This window comes from Tauraco erythrolophus, chromosome 24 (assembly GCF_009769465.1).
Source record: "Tauraco erythrolophus isolate bTauEry1 chromosome 24, bTauEry1.pri, whole genome shotgun sequence".
Classification (NCBI taxonomy): Eukaryota; Metazoa; Chordata; class Aves; order Musophagiformes; family Musophagidae; genus Tauraco; species Tauraco erythrolophus.
The window spans coordinates 5,403,564-5,422,905 of NC_141488.1; the positions used below are offsets into that span (position 1 = coordinate 5,403,564).

At 49.2% G+C, this 19,342-nt stretch overlaps 1 protein-coding gene across 2 annotated transcripts in view; it reads right to left on the bottom strand.

Annotated features, from left to right (window-relative positions):
• Positions 1–14,474: 14,474 nt before the first annotated feature.
• GRHL3 (grainyhead like transcription factor 3) overlaps positions 14,475–19,342 on the bottom strand; it is a 28,243-nt gene continuing 23,375 nt past the window's right edge. For both annotated transcript variants that reach the window (XM_009989053.2, XM_086626037.1), the window contains 2 exons: positions 18,942–19,006; positions 14,475–14,589 (listed from right to left, as the gene is read on the bottom strand). In XM_009989053.2, coding sequence (XP_009987355.2) covers positions 14,475–14,589; positions 18,942–19,006 — 180 coding nt within the window. The remainder of the gene's footprint in view (positions 14,590–18,941; positions 19,007–19,342) is intronic.

The following is a 19,342-nucleotide window of genomic DNA, read 5'->3' on the forward strand; positions in this document are numbered from 1 at the left end:
GCAGAGCAAGAGCCTCCATTCTTCTCCTTGCCATTTTTAGTTCTTAACGGGGAACAAGTCTTTCCAGGGCTGCTGCTGGAACTGTGGCCATCGGTACAGGTCCTGTCTGGATGGTGGTTTTTAATCAACTATTTGCTCGTTCTACACAGGCTTCCGTTTCCCCACTTTTAACCTTGCGTCTTTCCTGCTCCTTCTTGATCCTGCAAAAATTTCTACATGGTCAAATCCCTTCATTCAGCCTCGTGTCTTCGCATGAGTGGAATAATGCCCAAACTACTTTCTCTTCTCCTCTCGACGGCACATTGCCTTGTTCTTCAACCCCATGCATCCTATTCTCTTTCCCTCGCTGTCATGCACGCACTGTTTTGAGGGGCGGCATCTGATCACTGTCAGAATCCAACTCTAAAGTCATCAGAACAGCAACTAAGTCACTTCTGGGCATTTCTAAAATATTTTCCATTAATAACTGTCAGACAAGACAATTAATGATGTTCACGTCACGGTAGAATGCTCTTAAAAGTCAGGAACTTTAGCTCTTTCCATCCTACATACCGGACTAATTTCACATTTATGTTAGTACAAAGCTATTTCTTTCATCTTGTATGATCCCAGACCTTACAAGTCCCAGTTTTGTTTTGTTTTGTTTTTTTTTCTGGGATTGGCAGAAGTAGGACATGCTACCAAGGGCATTCAGCAACTCATGGGACCACATCTGAAAAGCTGGAGGTATCATGTACGACAGACAGGTTTTGATTTATTTGGCTCTATAAAAAGAATCCCACCCAGTCCTCTTTTTTGAAAAGAATAGAGTCAGGAAAGGTGTGGTGACTGCAAATAATGCATTCTGCCCACATGCTGAATTAACTAGGTCCAACTCAGGTGTTACTGGTGAGATTTTAAATTTGCCGTGGCTCCCAGTCTATACAAATTGCCATGTAGACAGTAGAAATTTGATCTTCCTCATACTCAGAAATATTGAGTTTTCTATGCAACAGGAGACTTGCATTAAAAGATTATAATTTTGAAATCATGAAGACGTCTACCTCAATGCACGATTACAATTAAAGCATAAAATTTGGGGGTGCGAGTGATGACTTGGAAAATGATACAGGAAATACAATACCACCATCATTTATGCTGCTCGTACGCCTTCAGCTGGAATGTTATGTTTAGTTCTAAAAAACTAAAGAACTCTAAAAAAAGGCTATGACAGAAATAGACTCAATTTAAAAATAAGAGATATGATGATTAGAGTCCCAGTAAAGACTGAAAACACTGAAGATATTTTATTTAGAGAGAAGGCAAAGAAGATAGCTTGAAAGGTATGGGAGACAATTAAGCAAAATGAAATAGTGAGGTTCTCCCGTATCATATAGAACAGTAGGATATCAGCATAAACTTAAAAACTAATAAATTTAAACTTGACTTCAGTGGACCATGGACCTGGTCTTGAACTGCCTCTGCTGACCATGTCTGCAATACCTAATGAGTGTCATATTGGGGACGTTTCCAAAATCTGGCCAGGAAGGAAAATCATTTCTCATTGTCAGACAATTATAATTAAGGTGGAAGTCCAACAGCTATTCTAAGCTGCTTTTTCATATATGCTTATCTTTTAAATTTCTACTGGGGCTGAAATTTCCTTTTCTCAGTCTCACCCAGAGGTGGTCCTTTTTTATTTTGCGTGAACCTTAAAGCAAATTTGGCAGAACTGTTGTTAAGTTACAAAAGTTTAAAGAAGGATGCAGACACACACAGCGTGCTAAGCTATCTGAAATGTGCAGCTAAAGGGAATGATTTCAGGATCTGTTGTCTCTAATACAAAACTTAAAGGATGTCTTTAAGGTTTCTTTTGCAAGCTGATGAGCATCCTCACCCCAAAAAAGAGGAAATTAATGAAACTTAATACCTGAAAAAGACCCTCGCCCACATTTCATTTCATAGAACTCGCAGCCATCAATTCTGTATAACAGTTTCTGCTCTTTTTAAAATGCAAAAGGTGATTTGTCCTTAAAAATTACATTTGGTAAATTCCAGGCCTCAGTGACTTCCCAGTTTCTTTCCAACTCAGCTGCTCACAGTTTCCTTGCTCCCTCTGTTTCTAGGTTTCATGCACTGCACGCAAGAAAATCTCCAACCATCCAGCTCCAAACGCCTACGAGATCTTGTGGTGTTTTCAGCCCAAGGAAGACTTTAGCAAGGGTCACTCCAGCACATTTCAACAACACATTGCTAGGAAGATTGACAAAATCCCCGCTCCAGCCCCCAATCAGTACTACATAAGTAGATTTGCAAGGGAGGACAAGGGGCATCACAGCTAACGTGGAACGTTTGTGATGTTTGATGTTCCAGAAAACACTGAAACTGGCTGTAACCTGCCCAGTTTGGGTCCAGCTCTCAGGGTAGCTGCGACAGCCCAGAGCCTTGTGCTGGGTACTTATCTTACACCTGATGATTTTGAGGTCTGTGCCACTGTGGGCAGTTTGGCACCAGTATCTAAATGAATGAGCAGGAAGCGAGGTCAGGTACTTCTGCATGATCTGCTGTCTCACCTCCGACCGTGCTGCAGATGTACCCCAAGCTGTTGTTGGCCTTGAGCACACATCAGGCAGTAACTCTTCAGTACCAAGGGAGAAAGAACACATCCCACACAGTAGCAGCCCCTGTCCTTGTGCCACATCACTGGCTTTGATACTGAAAAACCCCATAGCATCCCATGAGTTTTCATCCCGTAAATCCAACCTGCGTTGGTTGGTTTCAGGGAACTTCTGCCAAGAAGCTCAAGGCAGGTGGATGTTACATCTGTAACAGGTACCGGGTTTTGAGGTTCAACCTCTGAGCTGGGAATCTGGTCTGCGTACATCCAAGCGATGTAACTGACTGTGCCCTTCTACTGGCTGTGGAGTGGTGCCAGTTTGTATCAGCTGAGGACCTTGCCTTCAGCTTCAGTTCCTGAACCTCCTGCTGATTCACCCTTGTGTAAGAACTTAACTGTTCTGTGCCTGATGCTCCCCACCCATGCCACGGTGACCAGGCTCCACTGGGGTGTTGTAAGCTTTAGTCCACAGGAATTCAGGTGTGTGTGTTTGGATATGGAAGATGGTAACAAAACACAAAGTGTTATTAACAATTATCAGATAGTTTATAACAATATACGCACTGCTAATGGGACAGAAAAGTCCATCAACGGTGTCTTGCTATTGCTGTCATTACTTTTGGTTTCTTTTTTTGTTCTTTGGAGAGAGTTTTTGTCTTTTTCTGCACAGCATGTCTGCGTTGCAGCTGTTTCCTGGTGAGCTGTCCCCTTTTAAACTGCACTTTAATGCAAGATACATCCACTGTGTGGTGCGGCAGAGCACGTTGGCTCTGTGTTTGATGACTTTGCACAGCTGTTGAAGACAATGAAGGTGACACAACTTAATAAGCTTAATAAGTTGCCACTCATCCGCTGAGACAACTGGCTGCATGCATGTTCTTGAAGCAATTCAGGCTTTTATAAAGTAATTTGATATAGCATAGATAGCAGCAGAAGTGTTTTAAACAACCATGTCTTACCTCACAAGTTGGGTGTGCAAAGAGCACACGTACGGTGTCACCGAGGCTCAGCTGACATGGGGTAATCACGTTTGCTCACACAACCCCTACACTAAGACTGTGAACTTTCTTGCAATGACTCACTCCAACCGAGTAGCTGCCCCAGCATGTTCTAAGTTGATTAAACTAGTTTGCAGGCCATAATTATTTTCTATATCATACTCTAATGGATTCACATCGTATTATTTTTAACATTGTAAGAATTTGCTTCTGGGAACGGCCTTCTTGAATTAATCACTGACTCATGATTTACTGTAGGAGATAATATCTAACCTACAAGAAGCAGAACAGGAAACTATCTATTTAAAAGATGGCAGTGTCTGATAATTTATGACTATAGACAAAGAGACATCTGAGAAGAAAAAGAAGGCCAGATCCTGCAGTCTTTACATGGCCACCACTCTCAGGCAAAAAGGAACTTTTGTCTAGTAACTGGAGGATCTGCTCTTGAGGCAGTGAGACCTGAAAGTTGACAAATATTGGAGAAAAAATGAGTGAAAGACAAGAAAAGTGTCCCAAGATGTTCTCAAAGCTCTGGGACCAAACCCTATATTAAAATAAAGCCAGTTAAACATCGTGACTATTGTAGTCACTTCACCAGCTTAAGACAGGAAATAAAAGGGAAAAAAGCAGGGGGAAAGTATCGGTCTTTTTGTGTTTGAATCTTATATGCAGGTGTCTTGCTACCTTCTCACTCTTGTGCTTGAACTGGACTCTTCCACTTACATCACTGAATTAGCCTTGAGCATTAGAAGTTTTCTCTAACTACAGCCCAATTAGAAAAAGTCAATTTCAGCAGCCAACAATAAAAAGCTTTAAATCCCAGAGCATGTTCCAGAAGGCCAGGCTTCACCCTGCGCCTCTGAAAAATCTTTCCCTTTGTCCCATTTCACTGTGATCTGTTCTGTGATTTTGGGTTACTCGTTTAACCTTTGGCACCGTAGGTTTTTCGGACTCTAAGGAGAGCAATCCTCGTTTGCGAGGCTGCCCAGGAGCTGTGGATGAAATGTGTTTCCATGTGTATTTTGCAGAAGAGTTGCAGCGTGCACCAGGGCAGTGGCTGCAGCAGGTAGCCGAGCGCTCCAGAGGAGCAGCGTGACCTGCTCCCCCAGGGACTTTTGCCTCCTCTGTCCAAGTGAGTTAGCTCAGGGACCATTGCAGCCTAACAACAGTGCTGCCCACAGTCTAGCAGCTATCTGCAGGCTTGAACGAACCAAAATACAGATTCTTCAAGTCATCCTTAGCTCAGAGCCAGCAGCCCACCTTGCAGTCCCAGCAGCGACAGCCAGAGAGACATCTCCTTTTCTCCATAGCACTCCCCAGGGGCTGCCATGCAGGTGCCCCTTAGGTGTCTTGGCAGCACCACCTCAAATTCTGTGCTCAGCTGGTGGCTTGAGTAAAACCACACACAGCTGACGTCGGAGAAGTCTGGAGACAGCAGTTAAACACACGAAGCCACATTTTCTGCAGGAGTTTCAAGTCCTCAGCGTCTGTGTAAATGCCGGGCAGTCACCGAGACCTGCCTACGATTGGTCAGCACTCCCAGATTTTGGCCCTAATACTGCCTACAGCTGTATCATTAGCATCACTCACAATGGAGACAACTGGATTTTAAATGTGGGTTTTCCTTTGTTGGTTAATTACCCACAGGTAAAGTCAATTCAAAGGCATTCACAAGCCCTTTTCTTTTTCTGAAACAGACCTCTACAGAATTCTGCAAGCAAAGCAACAACATTTCCGGCCAGACAGTGTTTATGTCCAAAACCACAAGAGGATTAAATTTGGAAAAAATTGGAAAATGGCCTTCTCCATGCAGAGGAACCTTTAGCTGGGAGGAAGAATGTTGCTGGTGATTTTGGTTCTGATCCTCCAGGGTGCAGAGCACCGTCGCACACACGTTCGGGTCACTCATAGCTCCTTACAGCAGGTGTCAGGACATCAGTGAGTCTCCCTTCCAAGAGCTCTGGGCAGGTCCCTGTAAACATCTGCTGAGACAACCATCTGGAAACCATCCTGACAGTTCTGAGTAGCTGTAAGGACTCACTAGAACACCCCACAACTCAGTGTAAATGCCAGTGGCTGCAGGAGAAGCCACATTAGTGCATAATGTACCAAGCTCCACAGTACTCTAGCTGCAAAAGCAGCCAACTCCTGGCTTGTTGCCCGGAGAGATTTGAGGCCCGGAGTGTGAGGCACGTAGCTTTGTAGCCTATCTGACGAGTTACACCACGTGTGAGTTCTCCTCCTGTTTGTTTGATTCTTTAAAATTGCTAATATCTCCGGTTGTTCCTATGCTCAAGACAAAGTTTAATGTTGCCTTATCAGTGTCCCTCGAAATAAGCTCTGCCCAAGACAGCACTTTTTAAAACCAGAAGTGATTTCCCCACACAGTCCTGCTCTACTGGTTCTTTTTCCTTCTGTTACGTTCACTGACTGATGCACTCTCCTTCCTCGGTGCCGCTGTTGCAGCCTTGTTTGGTATTTACATCCGTTTCCTGTTTGTTTTGTAGGTCACTACAACATCAACGATTCCCTCATCAAGGTGTCTCCCGAAAGTGTAACACCTCACTTCAAGTCAAAGACCTTCTGCCTAACAGGGATGGACGGATTTATTCCAGAGCCTGCAACCTATCAGCCACATAAACCTACCAAGCAAGCAAAGAAAACTCCTTTCAGGTAATTCCAGCCTGGAAGACATGCCACTTTCATGGCACATAGGAAAATATGTCAGGCAGCAGAGCAATCCCACAGCGTCCCACTGTGTCGCCTGGTCCAATGTGGCCAGTTATTGCCACAGGTTTACAGGAATGGGCTCAGAGGTGGAAGTATTACAGTGCACTGCCCTGAAGGGGAGTGTGGGCTGATAACACCCTGGAGCAGTGTATCAGAGGTTCCTGTATCAGATGATCTCTCAGACATTTACAAACAGTAATTAAATACTGCACCACCCTTATGATGTAGGGGTAATTTCTTATCCCCATTGTACAGAGCAAGAAGCCAGAGCACACATGACCTGGAAAAAGATCCTTCTCGTCCCGGGCAGAGGCTTTAAGCAGCAGGCTGTGTTTCTTCTGCATTGCCAGAGCCTAAAATCACCCCCAGAGGAACACACTGGGCACGAAGAGCCAAATCTGGGGACCACTGGGCAGGAACGGTGAGGGATGCTCGTGTCTGCACAGCAGCTCAAGGAACCTGATGGGTAAAACACGGGCATTTCCTCAGCCCCTGCTAAGGCTGGGAATTGGAGCTGCAAAGAGGCTTGTAAAACTTTCAAGTACTTCCTTCAAGCCAGAACTACCATTCCCACATATTCCATCCTACAGCTTGTTTCAAGAAGATTAAAAAGGCATGAAAGGAAACTCCCTTCTCCCAAGCCCTCCTCCCCCTCACTATCCTTATGGGAAGACAAATAAATCTGCCTATCAGCAAATTGTTTGAGTAAATTTATTGTCACCATGCAGTGACGTTGCCTGGCCTGAGATTAAGATCAACAATAAATTCCTGACCATGGAAAAGAATGAGAACATGAGAAAGCCCACGGCTTTCCTTACCCAACAGGTGTATCTTTACTACATCTCTCAGCAGTTGTAACTTATAACAGGGGTTTTGTAAAGAGAGTGGGAAGCTGTGGGCCGGGAGGGAAGCAATGCCAAGGCGCGTTTGATAAGGACAGAGGGCTAGAGGAACGGGCAAATTAAATATGAGGAGAGAAGATCATCAGTCTGTATTATCAGAAAACACAAAAACACCCCACGCCCAACTGTGGGGTTAGAGCCTGCTCCCTCTCCCGTTTCAGTCAGTGGGAGAGAATGGGAGGAACTCCCAGCTGGGGTCGTTTGATGTCGCTGTCTTGGTTTCAGCGCTCGTCCTGGAGCAGCTGAGCAGCCAGGTCTCTGCAGAGCTGGACCGCTGGCGAGTCTTTTTATTTTACAATAAACAAAGCGGCTGTCTAGGGCATTGCAATTGAACCCCTTTTCCCCCAGATCATTTCCCAAAGATTTTGGCTTAGGAGGATAAAGCATCCACCTCCCCAGGGCACTTAACAGAAACCACAGCTTCTATTTCCAGACAAAAAAAGCCCATCAGTGTGCGACAAGTTCCTCAAATCTCTTTTTCTCCTGACAGGCAGAAACTCTGCTTGACTCTGCTTCAGCCATCCTGCCTTGCAAAGACCCTCCTTCACCTGGGCCTTACAAGGGGTCTCCAAAGCAGGGCTGCTCGAGTGCTCTGTTGGTCTTAAACACAGGGTGATGCCAGAGTGCAGATCACGGGAAGGGTTCCCTGGGCCAGGGAAAAATTAGGATTGTTCTGAAGTATTTCTCACTACTAGCGACACCAAAACACAAACATGACTAAACAGCACTACTGCCCATTCAACAGGAAAAAAAAACAAAGCATGGAAATCAGGAGAGCTCACCAGCAAAGGTGTGTGACACCATTTCTGAATGGCACTTAACTGGCACAGGGCATGTAGGACATTCTGTGAATGGGGACAGTGGGATTATAACGAGCATCAAGTGTCTAAATCCTTATCAGATCAGAGCATAGCATCTCCTGACACCTGTAGATGATCCAATATCGTTGTGAATCTGGGCTGAACGGTCTCGAAAGGGCCACACAGCAGCAGCACAGCAGAAGCAGCACTAGAGTCCTGACTACCAGCTCCGTCCAACTTGCCCATCCATATTTTAGAAGCAAGATTGAAAAAAGCGTGTTTGCGATGTAAAGTCGCTGGCTGTCAGTGTGTTTGACAAACAGGTTCTGTGGGTTCTGGTGCAGGTGTAAAACTATCACATAATTCTGGCTGTTGGTACAACAGACATTTCACCTGCGATATTTTTCTGTTTGATTGGAACAGGAGCACTTGCTGGGGCGGTGGAGGGGGCAGAAACGTGCCTTCTTGCAGCAGAGAGAGCTTCCATCCCCAGCTGGAGAGCGGCGTTACAGAGCACCTCAACGCAGTCTCTGTGGTTTTACAACCTCTCGAGCTGTCCTGTCCTCCACAGGCTTCACCAGAGCTTTCCTGACATAAAGCTGAGTAAAATGGGAGAAGAAACACATCCTGCGGCTTGTAATCAGGAAATGCCTGGTGAAGTGGGAGGAAGGACCCACCCTCAGTGAGGAATGGGTTAAACACCACGCTGACTTACAGACCTGCCACCAGCCCCTCCAGCCAGGACCAGAGGGCAGCTGCCTTGCCCCTGCAGGCAGTGGTCACATCTCAAGGTGTTCCTCAGCTGCAAAGGGACAGCTCAGACAAGGAACAGTGCCGAGTTCCGACCCTCTGACACCGGCATCGGTAAGGGAGAGGCAGATCAGGGACAAATCCTGCCACAGCCTCCTTGGGTCACGCAGTTCTCCGCTGCACGGGGACAGAGCTCGTCATGGGGTGGAGGTAGAGCTTAGCTCAGCCTGGGTGGATCACATCCCTCCGTGCCCGTGGGCTAATTGTTGCCAGGCGCAAGTAACATTATTTTTTCAGTTAGTCAGACTCATATTCCTTGCCCTGTTTACTTCTTCTAAGATTCTTCAGTCCTTCTGGGGGGTTACTGAAGGGCTGGAAAAGCAGACAACAGCAATACTGCTGTTATTTCTGGTGTTTGAATTTACCCAGCTGCAGATTTTGTACCAGTCACAAGCAGCCAGAGAACGGGCTGGTGCCATTAGTCTGTCCGGAGCCCTTGCAGCAGCACAACCTGGGTACTGGGCTTTCCTGGAGCCACGTCCGGATCGTATCCCAGACTTGCAACGCACCGTGTCAACACGCCAACTCCCCGAGAGCTGTTCTGCTGACTAAGCTGGGACAATCCGCAGCCAACGTAAATCGGCCTCTTTCGGTTAAGGGAACAGAGCTGGGCCAGTTTGTTCATGCTGAAGATCGGGCCCAGAGTTGTTAAGGATGGTTACCAAAATTAATTAAAGAGGAAGGGAATGGGCTAGAAGTACCTTCTGCAGACGGCAGAGAAATGCCATCTTTCATTTTCCTCAGCCTTTTATGTGAATTTTATTAGAAACCCGTGCAATACCGTGTGAACGCATGGAAACAGCAAGGGGACACCATCGTCACAGACATCGTAGTCTTTGGGCTGTTGATAGAAAAAAAAACCCACGTCTCCTTTCTACACTGGCCTGAAAAAAGGGGAAGACAATTCCACTGCATCAAAACTCCCACTCATGTGATTAGAGGTGACTCCAGCCCTTTGCCCACAAGGATGCACGATACCTACAGGACTATTCTGCACTACGGCACAGCGAGCAGAACTCCAGGGGGGCCAAATACTTCACGATTAAATCCCTCGGTGGCTGACAGGAAGCAGCAGCATTATTAAAGGCTGGTTATTCAGCAGTGGTTGAAGCCTGGGCTGTTTGTGAGGAGGGTCTCAGTGTTTCCTGGAACTCTGGATAATCCCTTGTCCAGAAATCACAGTCGAATGTACGATCAAGACAACCCTCAACATGGTAAAGCTGAACCAAAGCCTGCGCACACCAAACGGGAGCACTAAACTCTAATTCTATGGCCAAGGACACTTTTGAGCTGAAGATATCGGGACATTCACACAGGCTGACGGGTTTAGTACCAGTCCCATCACTCAGAAACTCAGTTATATAAATCCAGGGAATCACCCGAGGAAATGGGAGAGAAAGCAGAGCAAGGGGACCCTCGCTGGCCGCATTAAAGCTCTCCACAGTGTCAAACAGATGCCAGCAGAGTTTCATTTCCCTCTGTCTTTGATCCTCTCCGATACTCAACGCAGCACCAGGGCATCTCCGAACACAACGTGTGGGTGTCCTAACAAAACACCGGATGCTGTTTTTCCCTTTATAGCGATGGAGAACCACACCACGCACCGAGATCCTCAGCTGCTTGGTTGATGATGCAAGGAATGAATAAGCATGAATAAAGACACAGAAACTGGGTGTTATTTGTCGAAGTGAAAAGCAGAGCCCTCCACCCAGCGCTGGGGATACCAGAGCTCTTGCACAACTCGGCTCACATGCTGCTGTTTCTCTTTTTTATGCATCTGTGTCATTGCATTTATTCGCACGGAGCACTCAGGCAGTATTCCTTCTTCTACAGCTATGGTGGGAGGTGGCTGCCAGAGCTGGGAGCAGCAGAACCCGGACACCAGAGCAGGGTTCCTCAAACAGGACTTGGGTCACGCTCTGCAAAGCCAACTCACCATGAGCAGCCCTGTCCTCAGCCCGCCCCAGCTGGCTGGTAGCTCAGCAGCTCATGAGCGGTACTTGGTGCAATATTTGGAAGATGATCCTTAGCTAAAGAGGATTGAAATCTTCCAGTTTTGTAGATGTTGAGTAATTACTACAATTAATGAGAGTTGCAAAAAAAAAAAAACTTCTCTTGGTGCTTTCATCTGATAAACCAAAGAGAAAACAGGTGCTGGAGACTGAGCACGCCCATTGGAGACATTACCCTGGTGGGGAGCCCTTTCTTATCAGGGTAGAGATACGGGAGAAGGGCAGCATGGGCAAACCCTGCAGCTCTGCCGCTCGCTCACTCAAAGGACGGACATTGGGTTTGCCCCATGGCACCAGGTCTTGGTGCAGCTGGAGCACGATCCCTGTGCAGAACACGTGTCACACCTCCACGGCGTGTGTGTGCCCAGACACCCTCCGCCGCCCGCCGGGTCCGTTTCACGAGCCAGTTGGCTCGAGCGGTTCTGACTTGAGTCAGCACAAACCAGCTGCCGACTGTCCGGAGCAGACACCGCTCCAGAGGAAGCTGCTCCCCTCCGCCAGCACGAGCCCTTTGCAAAACACAAGTGGGTTCGTACTTTCACACGACCTTTGTTCGCTCCGAGGTGAATCGCCTTCATCGCTCCTATCTTAATCTTCAAAAGGAACTGGTGGGCTCCGGGCAAAGAGTCAAGAATGCTTTCAGATATTTGGGAGCTCTGCTTTACGCAACCTCTCCAGCAACTCGCCTTTGCTGGAAGGGATGAACGATACTGGGCCAGTCAGCAAAACACCCACCCTCGGCAGGGGTGGCAGGGGGTGGTGACTGTCTGCTCTTACGCTGGCGTGAATCAACCGGCGCTTCCCTGCGCACAGCGGCGTTACCGTGAACTGAGACCTGGCAAAGTCAGGATTACCCAGAACCTGCACGGAAAAAGCACCCAGTTCTCTGCCTCCATCCCACCAACGGAAAGTCGTAGGGAAATCATCTGCGCAGTGCGGAGCTCCAGCCAGGGCAGTTCTCACCCTGCAAAACCTTGGACAGGTTCGTAGCTGGTGTGAAATGGAGCACTGTAAACCCCAGCAAAATTCATCCCTGTTCTGCTGGGAACCTGAAGTTACCAGTGACGTGATTTTTGCTGTTTTAAATTAGGAGTAACACCACTAGAATCCATGGAGTTAGGCTAGTGTAACCGAGAAGAGAATCAGACGGGTAGCGCCATGTTTACGCTGGTAGAAAGTTACCCCAAAATCAGACTTTTAGTGCAACTAATTGCAAGCTGAGAGGTCACCAAGAGCCCATAACATTGTGTGCACAAAAAAACCCCACGGTTGCCTGCAGCCCCCCAAAATCCGTACTGCAGAGCAAGCTGCCTCCACCAGCAGGGCTTTTGCCAAGGCCCAGCCTCTGCCAGGGCATCAGCAGCTCCCTGGGGAGAGCAGCAGCACCGTGCGGAAACCCAGAGCACCCAGTGGGGTATCCCAGCTCCATCCATCGGCTGTTGGTACCGATTCCTCGTGCTCGGGCCTCTCTGACGATAAGGAGGACGCAGTGCTTCCCCTGAACCACCCACCCCCTTGGATCTAAGGGTGTTGGGTGCTCCCTCTCCCACAGGCAGTGGGAAACCTCTGTTCTTACCTGAGCAGCCAGCACGTGTCCAGGTGGTCAGGCAGGATCGGTTCACCCTCCCCAGGCTCAGCCCTGCGGAGGCAGCGCAGGCAGCGTGCCCTGCGCCTGGAGCCCGGCTGCAGGACGGAGCCCCTGCAGCACCTGGCACACCAGGGTGACAGGGGGATCTGTAGGTCTCACAGCCATCAGTGCTGAGCATTGGGGGATTCTCAGGGTGCCCGTTTTTACCAGGAGCTGGAATTCTGCGGTAGCCGGACTGTAGGCACGGCCTCGCAGAACTACCACTGAATCAGAGAAATCCTGCTGAGGAAGGAGTTTATGATGAGAAGATGAAGGAGTGCAGAGTGCTGGGAGAGATCTTCAAAGGTTGATAAGCCTTCAAACTTATCTGAGCCTCGTCTTAGAGGCCCTCCTCATCATGATAACAACTTAAGTAATCCAAAATTCAGCAGCCTGATGCATTCCAACATTTCAAAATCCCCTTCCCAGTGGGAGTAGAACGGCTCTCTCTGCCCCAGTCATGGGACTCAGGTGCATCTCTCTTTAACAGGACAGGAAAAGCAGAGGATAAAGAAGAGGGAGGAGGAAAGTCCCCAGTTTTCACTGGTGAGAGGATTAATGAGAAGATGCAGAGCTCCCTTGGTATTTTTTTTACCCAAACAGGAAGCAGCTGCAGGCAATTTTGGCACAGGGGTGAAGGATTGGAGGTTGAGAGGCAGCAGGTGTGAGGGGTTTAAGCAGCTGGTGCAGCACATGGAAGAAGGTACCCAGCTGGCCATCTGGTAGCACCACCTCCATGGAAAAATGGAGGCTGAGCTGCTCCTCCTTTGAGCAGAAAGAAACCAGGGCATTTCTTTTTGACGTGTATAAAATTTCACCAAATCTGTGTGACGTAATCCCGCCATCAAAGGGATGTGCCTGGAACTGCCCAGTAACCTCCACCCGCCCGCAGCGCCGTGACGGCACGTCTGCAGCAGCGGCACAGATCCGGCGGCGATGGCCCAGCGTGCAGGAGCGGGGGTTTAGGAGGAGTCCAGGTGCCGATCCGTGTGTACGGGTGGAAGCAGCAGCTGCAGACATGAGCAGACCAGCAGCGCTTCCCGTCTCTCATCCCTTCACGGAGAGACAGTTCAGACGGACAAACTCCTCACGCTGTTGAACAGCACATGGTGCAAAACCAACCCGGAGCCCTTTCCGTGCCTCTGAGGTCACCTCCCTGCCCCGGCTCCTTCCCGGCCCTTCTCCGAGGCCTTCCCAGCTCCAGCCTCCAGAGCCGGGTGAAAACAGTTCACTTTCCGTCTTTGAACCTTTATTACTACGGAAAATCCAAAACAACAAAACCAACAACACAGTTACAAAAGGAGTTCACGGAGAAACGTGAAGCAGCCTGTGTTTGAAATGCTCTGTGTCACCGTACTGAGGCAAATACAAAACAATGCACATTTATACAGATATAAAATACAAAAGGAACGAGCCATCGGAAATGTATCAACAAGGGCTTTGGAGGCCTTCGTGGTATTTACACCCAGGGATGCCCCCACGGCAGGGTGGGGGGCACGGGAGCAGGCAGTGTCCGTTTGACAGCGAGTTTTAAAGGCATCTGTGAAAAAATCTGTGGGCAGGGAGAAGCTCAGAGCTGGGCTCAGCCCTGCTGGAAATGGTTTGAAGGTTCTGCATGACTGCTGGTTTGGGAGAAAGCCAAAGCCAAAGGTTGGATCCGTCACGGGCCGAGGCACACAGCGAGCACAGGCAGTCCCTGCCCCTGCCCAGGCTCCGACAGCCGTGTCAGCGGAGCTTCGTGTTCCCAGCTGTGAAACAGGTGCTCGCCAGAAGGGAATAAAATAAAATAAAAAAAAATAATAATAAACTCAACAGAGAGAAGTTCCATGTTCACATCGATAACACATCTTCCAAGTGGTCTCCGGCCCGGCACCACGCGGCTGAGCCCTCCCCAGTGTATTCAAGTAAAGGCAACAGTTGAGGCATTGGGCTGAGTTCCGTTGGGTCAAACTTGCCGGCTTTGAGAGAAGTCCCAGTAAGTGCTGCCTGCGGCTCTTTATAGCTCCTTGAGGATGATCTGGAACTTGTCCTCTGCTTCCACCATGTCCAGGAGAAAGGCCATGTGGTTGCTGTAGTGCTGGATGATGTTGTTGTCCATGTTCACCAGGATCCTACAGGAGAGGGAGAACGGCTGGGTCAGATGCAGCACAACGAAAGGTTTGCAGAGCAGCTGAGTCGGGAGGGCCAGGCATCGCCGCACACTCAGCATTCCCAGTCGTGAACTGGGAATGACACCACTGACAAAGCCTCGTGGCACGGGGGTGGCCCTCTCCGAGACGTCTCCACACAAAACTCCCATGAAAAATCGACGTTACTGCCCTGTCATTGATCAGCGTCACGTCACGGCAGCCGTGCCCCTCGCTGCCGCTGCCGGGCTGCTCCGGGAGTCACGGCCCCGCGCCAGCACGGGAAGGCACCGCGGTGCCCACCCTGCCCACTTTGAGGGGCTCAGCCCCTCCAGTTAAAGCCACAACACCACGGAACATCCTCCAGAGCTTTTCGCAATTCCACCCTCGACATGCCCAGGCCCAGCCTTCGCTACACAGGCAAATTAATCTGGATCACGGCGGGGTGTGAATTCAGAGCAGAGTTGCTCACTCCTCGCTTCCTGCCTGGGTGCTTTTAGGGGAGCATGATTCCAAACAAGCTGAGACGGCTTTGGGAGTAGATGGAAGCGGTTTGGAATAGGACACCCTTCTCCTACCCAGAACAACCTCCCATGCAGACGTGCCCTGAGCATCGCCCGGGAGCCCTCTCTGTGAGAGCACACACGGGCGGGCTGCGCGTCGGTGGCAAATTCCTGCCCGTGCTCAAGGGCACACCTCCAACCCTGCTGCACATCACACTGACCTGGAATCAATCACGTGGAGACACACGGAGAAGGAAACATTTCAACAGCTGATTTAAACCTGAGACTGTAGTTCTGTGCCAGGCAAGAGCCCCTTGTTGTCATGGACGTAACGGGGCAGCTTGGCATCATCCCCCTGCGTTCCCATAAATTAGATGTGAAATTTGTACCAGTTTGGAGGGAATGAAGAGAACAAATTATCTTTCTTTGCAGAAAGCGCATCCCCTCCAGGTTCCTGCTGGGGTCATTAATGGGGCAACAGCATTAATGGTGCAATGCTCCACAAGCCAAGATTAAACACAACAAAAAGAAAAGGCTGAGCATCTGACAAATCTCACAGTTTAACAAGCACAAACACGCCCCCGTGTCCTTCCGGGGAATGCCTTGGAGGTCAGTGCAGCCAAACCAGGCTGCAGGAACTGGTGAAGGTGGGAACTCTGCCCTCCTGTCCCATGTGTTCTGGTGCGAGCTTTGTCCCAGAGCTCAGCACTGCGCTGCCCTTCGGCAGAGCACAAAACACTTGGCCAACAGGTTATTCATTCCGTCACGGCACTGTTGGGGAAGGGCATCCCACCCAGTACAGGGGGAGGCTGAGACACAGGGCCTGACACTGGCCAGGGGTCTTCCTGGTGAATCGTAACCTTCATGGCTGCATCTCACCTCGTCACGCTGGACAGGAACGGTGATGGGGCTGCCTGGGGGCAAGGGAGCCAGGTCCCCACGCCCTGGATCCCAGGGAGCCAGGTCCCCACGCCCTGGATCCCAGGGAGTCTGGTCCCCTCGCCCTGGATCCCAGGGAATCTGGTCCCCTCGCCCTGGATCCCAGGGAATCTGGCCTCCGACAGGTGCCCCCAGAGCGACAGCGTGGATACCCAAGGGTGGGTCATCACAAAAGAGCTGCTCCTATTATCTCCGTCTGTCTTAGTGCAGGAAGCCAGAGGAGTCACCTGTGCCTCTTGCTACTGTGCTTCCATCTGATTTCCCAACCACAACAGATTCGAGGGAGTTCTGATCAGGAATCTGAGCCCTGTATTGTTTTTTCTAGACCAAACCTCACCACGGTACGAAATTACTCATTACTGCTCTTGAGTCACCCCGAGACAAAGTTCATCTGAATGAGCTCATCACACCAAGGCGCCCATGGCTGATGGTGGGCCCTCACCTGCTGTAAATCCAGGCAGCACCACTGAGCTCCACTAGTTTACACCAGATGAAGATCTGACCCTCAAGCTGTAATTACCGAGACAGGACTGTTTAGGGTGGAGCAATAGAATAAAATTATTCAAAGGAAAATTAAATCTGGGGAGCAGGAACCAGCGCCTGACCTTGCCACCTAGAGACTGGAGAAGATCTTCTGTGTCCCCCACACTTCAGCAGTAACCTACGGCATCAGTCATGTCTTTCATTAAACTAGGTGTCAAATTTGGGTTTTTTAATCTGATTTTCAGGTGTTGCCTTTTCTTTTCATTAGATATCTCTTTGCTCCTCCATTTTGCGGAAGAGATGGAAAGAACATCTGCCTGTTTTCCCTCCCAGTCATCACTAAACAACATTCACTACTTATCACATCAAGTAATGAACAAAACCAAAGCAAAACAAAGTAGAGGTGGCCTCTCCCCTAAAGCAGTGCCATTTCCTGGTCCACCTGCAAGCTCATCAGTGCTGGGATCTTTCCTGCCATGCAGATGCTCACAGTCAGCTGGTTCAGAAAACTCCAGCCCAAGGTGGAGTTGCCTGAGAGGAGTTGTCTGATGACAGTCTGATGACCTGTGATGGCCACATCACAAGCCACCACCACAGCTGACACACCTGAGTTTTGGCTCAGACCTGAAGCTGTAATAATAAACTGACCACCCCTGTCCTTTGCAGTTGTTCTTCTTCAACATCAGACTCTGACTGAAGGTGTATGGGACAAGCCTTCTCTTGAGGCCAAGAATGTTGCTTGTTTTCTTTGGGGAGAAAATTTCCATTTCTGGGGCTAGTGGATGAGCAGCATCTGACAGCACTGAGGGCCCTGAGTTCAGGAACAGGTGGAAGAGCCTCCTGACAAATTCAGATACCTCACTGTGGCCCATCCATCATTTCAAAATTAGGACCATACCTAAAACCCGTCCTAAATGGGGACAGGTTGCTCAGTTGTGGATTCAGAGGTGAAGGGGTTGTAACAGCTCCCCAGATCAGTGACCCCACATCACAGCACGGAGGAGAAACCACTGCCTTTCCCCTTCCCACCTTGCAGCTGCCTCCAAGCCTCACTTTGGCTTTGCTCCCCTTGAAGCAAACAGGCTGAATCCCATGGGGATCAAGCTATGGTGACACCAAATGAGTTGGAAGATCCCATCCAAGGAGCCTTAGGACCTTCTCATCTCACCATCACCAGAAGGCAAATGCAGAAGCAGAGCTCTGGTCTAACTCTCAGCTCCCAAGGACTCTGTTCCCTTGTTTTGTTACGCAGAGGACCTCTTTGGCGGGCCACGCTCGTGAGAGCGGCACGGCTGGATAACGTGGGACCTGTCAGCAGCCTGGCATTTCTGCCTGTCCCTCTCCACGCTCAAACTCTGGACCAGGGCCAGCAACAACAATGAGTTCATCTCCCAGGCAGTCGCTGCTGCTTGCAAAGCCTGATCGTATCTCGCTCGCTCTGCAAGAAGGGCTCTGGATTTAGCCTTATGAAAATAAGCTTGGGAGTTTAGGAGTTGTTCCCTTTCCATCAGCTGAAGGGAGAATTTGCTGCCAGAGATGGAGGCAACCCAGAGGGAGTTCTTAGTCCAGAAAACATTTCCAAAAGTAGCACTTGGCTCCACATCAGACCACTGTCCTACACAGAACACTCGGCGGCTGGTCCTCAGCTCATGCAAACTAGCACCATTCCCTCTCAGCCATGGGGCAGATCCACATGGATGGGTCACTAATGACCACCACGTTGACATCACTTGAGAGGCCGTTTCACGTTTCCTGCAGACCTCACCCGCCACCCCTGCAGAGCTACGCCCATCTCCCAGCAGCGCCTGACAAGTGTCTCAGGTGGGACCTGCGTCTCTGCACTGGGGCTGCGCAAGAGTCACCAGTGCCCAGAAGGGTCTGATCCCTCACTCCCAAAGCGAGGGTGAAGTTTTCTATTGAGCCCCCTGGTCTGGGGATGGGATGGCAAAGCTGGGAACAGACACTCCCCTCTCAGATCTCTTTTCCACCAGGGCTGCCCATGCTCTTATTTAGCCCGTACAGTCTCTTTCCAAGCCAGGGACATTTGAGCACTTGGTTTGGAGAAGCAAACATTTATACCTCTCTGATGACAGTCAGATAAGTTCTCCATAACCTCAGGCTTTTAGACTGAGACACAAAGGATCACCCATTAAACTACCCAAACAATTCCTCCTTCATCCAACTTCCTTTCCTTGGGAGACTTTACACTCCAAACAAATATAATACAAACAAGCATTATCCCAAATCTTTAAAGCCCAGAAAGATCCAAGTTTTATATGCTCCAAATAGCACAGGCTCACATGGCTTTACTTTTTATTATCTTGTTAAAACGCTGTTTCAGCCTATGGCAGGGTACCAGAGGGAAGGGGGCTTTAGAGGCACAGCGTAAAAGCAGATGAGAGATTAGCTTACCCTCTTTTGCATTTTTTGTAGACTTTGTAAATGCTTTCTTCAGGAAGCCCATACTTTTCTGAAATCTGTGAGAGAAAACATGGCAATTCTTTGTACTTGTAAAATGAAATTCCCATGATAAAGATCAACGATAACACTGAGCCAGGGGTATTCAGCAGCACGGGATTCCCCCTCCCTTTTAATCAGGAAAAAAGGGCCAAAGCAATGATCTGAACGGGACAACTTGAACAGGGCTGTGCCTGGTGGTGGGCAGACGGGCAGGCTGCAGCTTGGCCTTGGTTCTCTTTCTGGCAGCTGCTGCCAGGCCAGGAACCTTGGGGAATAACCTTGATTTTCTTTCTCTCATTCTCTGGCCTGTTTGGGGCTTAATGCTTCAACCTGCTGGGCACAGGCAGCTCTGA